This window comes from Arachis hypogaea, chromosome 6, assembly GCF_003086295.3.
Source record: "Arachis hypogaea cultivar Tifrunner chromosome 6, arahy.Tifrunner.gnm2.J5K5, whole genome shotgun sequence".
Taxonomy (NCBI): domain Eukaryota; kingdom Viridiplantae; phylum Streptophyta; class Magnoliopsida; order Fabales; family Fabaceae; genus Arachis; species Arachis hypogaea.
This window is the reverse complement of record NC_092041.1, coordinates 35,616,091-35,620,314: the sequence shown is the minus strand read 5'-3', so window position 1 is coordinate 35,620,314 and position 4,224 is coordinate 35,616,091. Positions and strand designations below refer to the sequence as shown.

General features: G+C 34.1%; 1 protein-coding gene across 1 annotated transcript; it reads right to left on the bottom strand.

Annotated features, from left to right (window-relative positions):
* Nucleotides 1-871: 871 nt before the first annotated feature.
* On the bottom strand, nucleotides 872-3,941 carry LOC112696550 (membrane magnesium transporter). Its single transcript, XM_025749355.3, has 5 exons — nucleotides 3,656-3,941; nucleotides 2,585-2,777; nucleotides 2,444-2,496; nucleotides 2,262-2,362; nucleotides 872-1,190 (listed from the first exon to the last, which is right to left on the bottom strand). The coding sequence occupies exons 2-5, from the start codon at nucleotides 2,655-2,657 to the stop codon at nucleotides 1,097-1,099; spliced, it is 321 nt and encodes a 106-aa protein (XP_025605140.1). The 5' UTR covers nucleotides 2,658-2,777; nucleotides 3,656-3,941; the 3' UTR covers nucleotides 872-1,096.
* Between the last annotated feature and the right edge of the window lie 283 nt (nucleotides 3,942-4,224).

Below are 4,224 nucleotides of genomic sequence, written 5' to 3'. Positions count from 1 at the left end.
TAGAACAAATTATACATATATGATATGTTAGAATTAAGAAGAATTGTTTGGGCACTTAATGTAATGTAATGTTGTCCACTATCTAACTTTTTTTTTTCCAGATTTTATTTATGATTTTTGCATTTATGGACAGCAGATTTACAAGTTGAGACCCGGTTAGACATAATAAGTGACCCCATGTGAAACACAATCACCACTTGACCTAATGTTTATTACATCTCTGTTAAAAAGGTCAATCCGAGCCGTAATACACCACATTCCAATGAGAATGGATCCTCTCAATTGTTGAAAAAAATTGAGTAAAGTGTGATCTATAACCCTTCAATGCATTTTTTCTCATATTTTTTCTTGGTTCCACTTATAACAATTAATGGTGAAAGATCACACTTTACTCTCTCAATTGTTAAAAAAAAAATTGAGAAGATGCATTCCATTCCAACTGTTTCCCCTCCCAGTTGATTTATCTACCAATCTCAAAAATCAAATTGTTGCTTTAAATGTAGGTATAAAGATCTTTCAACAAGTTACCTACTAAATCACATTATGAAATTTGCCCATTGCATGTTGCCGTATATGAGTTATGACTTGATCTTACATGTCTTATGCAATTATTATGCGTTAATAAATATATGTCAAGCATGTCATAGCAACTGTAAGGTCTTGTGTTTCAGAAACCACTTGCAAAGACGACACTAAATTTTGGCATTTATCAACATGTAGCTTCCAGGTCAACCACTCTCCCAACTACCAAAATAAACTTTATTATTGTAGCTTGAAAATGTTGCCAAATTCTAAGAACATGGTGCTTGAAGAGCTACGTTTTCAAAAATATTCCACCAGTTAGATAAGTTGAGCACAACATCTGAGAAGGTTAGTGCAAGCTATTTCTTCATAATGATATAAGTGATAATATGATGTCAAAATTACCAGTAAGTGCTAAGTGGCCAGTACAGGAATCTGAAGTATATATAAGCTACAAAAGGAAGGTGCAAAGAGACATGGATAAACCAATGACATTATCAAATTCAAATCCAAAATTCTAAAATGTTCCAGGGAAAATATGTTTAATCCTCAAAAGAGGGATATCCTAAAGTCATCATTGTTTCAGCTTCAAATCCATTTCCACAGGGAAGACCTTGCCTCGGTGGTTGAAGATCATGAAGTCAAGGTTAGCAGGCAAAGAAACAATCCTGCACCAAAGGAGACAAACTCTTATTGAGATTCAAATGATTCATAACATGTGAGATTGATCAGCAGCTAGTATGTAGAATTGTACATTATAGTCATATGCCTCAACTATGAGGGCAGCACAACATAAACAAAGAAAGAAATAATAAACTTTTGCAAATGTAAAATTCCTTTGCAGAAACAGTGAGATATCTTCCTTGTCTCTTCTCTTCTTGATGAAATGTTGATAGTGAGCATATTTGTCAACGCCAGCTGCTTACCATCTTTCATCTACTGAGAGATTGTGAATGAACACATTGCTGATCATTGCAAATTAATGGATCCTTGCAAATTGCAATGCAATGAACACATAAAACAACAAGAACCTCCATTCTAGACCACCAGCTACACACGGCATGGTAGGACACTATGGATTTGATTTGTGTAAATAAACAGGAAAAGTTGAATCTGATTTTTTTTTCCCTTTCTGTTTGCCTTTTTACTCCTCACAGAAAATGCATAAGGTGGAATTATATTTTTCTCAATTCACCTTAACATAAAATCCTACTATGATTATTTCATGTATGACAATATACTTTTGTCCCTCTATTAAGTACGGTGGAAGACAAAGATAACCTACAAATGAAGCAGCTGAATAATATCAATTGATCAAGTTAGACCAAGCTTAAACTGAATTGCAACTATAACAACCCAAATTCTCACAGCAATGCTGCTCCAAAGTCAGATTTATTTTCCCCGGAATATTTACCTCTCTTTTAAACCCTGGCGTCAACTAGACCTATTCTATTTACATCCCCCATATTATTCTCTATATTTCCATTCCTTGACTATCATGGTGCTCTCTGCCAACTAAAGCCTCAACTCAGAAAATAGCCAGCAACCGACAGAACTTTAATTATATCATAGCTTTTGTGTTGGAAACAAATTAAACCTATATGAACCACTTCAACGGCCCATCTTATAATAATTAATTAGCAAATCATCATGACAGCAAAATGAAATCAAGCACAAACTACTTAAAACTCACTAGAATCTAGCACTCACATGAAACTAAAAAGAATGAATTAAATTACCTATTCTCCTCAGAATCTGGGTGTATGGACAGAAACTTCCCCGGCACAGTTAACGCAGCCCACATACAAAGAACTAGCCCCAGAGATAGCTCAGTCACCACCTGCGATCCCAAAAACCATAAATTGGATAATAAAAAACGCATCATTGCAAGAAGATTCAAAGATGATAGAATAATTATTACATTGAAGGGAGGGCCTGAAAACTCTTCTTCGGTGATCTTGAGCAAACCCCTATCTACAACAAAATCAGAACCAGAATTAGATTCCATTGAAGAAGGTTAAAATAGAGAAAGGAAATGATATGTTTGAAGGGATATATATACATTGGACGGTTGAATAAGCGGCGTGAAAAAGAATGAGAACACCGAAGACTCCGATGGCAAAACCTAAAGCCATGATTTGGAGGGCGACAATGCAGATTGATCTACTTGATGAATTCTGAGGTTTTGGACTGTGAGAGGTATGTGTAAATCGCCAGATGCCCAACCCCGGCGGCTGTCCTACTGTGTAACCAAGCTGCCCACACAACCACACAAACCAAGTTACCATCATCTTTGCGTTGAATAAAAAGTAAAAACAGGGGCCTATATGTGCCAAGTGAAACTGGGTTTGCTTTGATCTAAACGACCGAACCAAAATATTGACCGGGTTTATTTTCAAGACTCTAATTCAATTTTAGACCTGATCAAGCCGTGTTAAATTAAAACCGAATTTACACCAGGCTATAAAAACAATAAAAAAGGTTGAAAAATTAAAAATAAGTTAAAAGTTGTAATTGCTCACTGGTTCTAAACCCCAATCGAATCTAGCACAAGAATTGAACAATAGAACATAGAAAACTGAATATGGCATAAACAAATCTGTTAAGTTTCGATGAAAAACAGAACCTCAAATAGGGCTAGCAATAAGTAGAATAAGGAACGTTTAAGCTTCACCCTAATCCAATTTGTGGATTTAAAACCTTTAACCCAAACATTATTCGCACCCTATCATTTTCCCTCCATTCACAAAGAGGCAAAACCAGAACTAATCTAATAAAAAAGATAGACGAACAAAGAAATTTTAAAATTGAACTAAGCAATATAGTTAACTGATCAAGTAATCAATATTCAATAATCAATTAATCAGAAATCAATATATCAAGGGCCAGAGAAAGTAGAAGAAACACACAATCAACGTCCATTCCATTAAGCAAATTCTATTGCCAAAGTTTTGACATTCCAGAAAAGAACATAAAACACTATACAAAATACCATAGTTTAAAATAAATAAATTCAATTTGCAGAGGAAGAGAAAAAAAACTAGCATTTGGATAAAATACAACAAGAGACACAAATTTAGGTTCCAGAAAATGAAACAATAACTAATAGAAGATGAAGAACAGGAACGCACACCTAAGTTTCTGACGGAGGCGGTTTTTGTTGCGGCGCCGGCAGTAGATTTTGCAGGCAGCGGCGGAGGATGCTGGTGGATAGAAAAGCGGCGGACACAAAACCAGAGGAGAGCGGATCGGCGACGAGCTCAAAGGATGGCGGAGAATGAAGTGGCTGCCGTGGAAGAAGATTTTAGATTAGGACTGGTAGTGTAGTGGTAGGGGTATTTTGGGGTTTCCCCTGATTTATTCATTTGGGAGGTTAGGTTTTTGTTAATAATTCACCAACATCTATTCTATAATTCAATTAATGATGGAGCTTATGTGTCATGTTTTTAAGAGTATTTTTTGATTTATTCTTTTAATTTATTATATTAAAATTATTGTGTGTATTAATTAATTAATTTAATTAATTTATTAGTCATTAAATAATAAATTTATAATTAACATAGATAATTAAAATATTTTCAACTAATAATTAAATCAAATCAAATCAAATATATTAAGATAAATTCAAATCATGTGAATTAAAGACTAAATTAAAATAAGATAATTTTTTATTTATTCAAGTTGAGTATAATAAATACAAAT

What these genes read in the sequence shown, in the direction of transcription:
- LOC112696550 (XM_025749355.3), bottom strand. Translation starts at nt 2,657, where the DNA reads ATGGCTTTAGGTTTTGCCATCGGAGTCTTCGGTGTTCTCATTCTTTTT. An exon ending in CGCTTATTCAACCGTCCAAT is followed by an intron (nt 2,497 to 2,584) that starts GTATATATATCC and finishes ATTTTGTTGTAG; the next exon opens with ATAGGGGTTTGCTCAAGATC. An exon ending in CCAGATTCTGAGGAGAATAG is followed by an intron (nt 1,191 to 2,261) that starts GTAATTTAATTC and finishes CCTTTGGTGCAG; the next exon opens with GATTGTTTCTTTGCCTGCTA.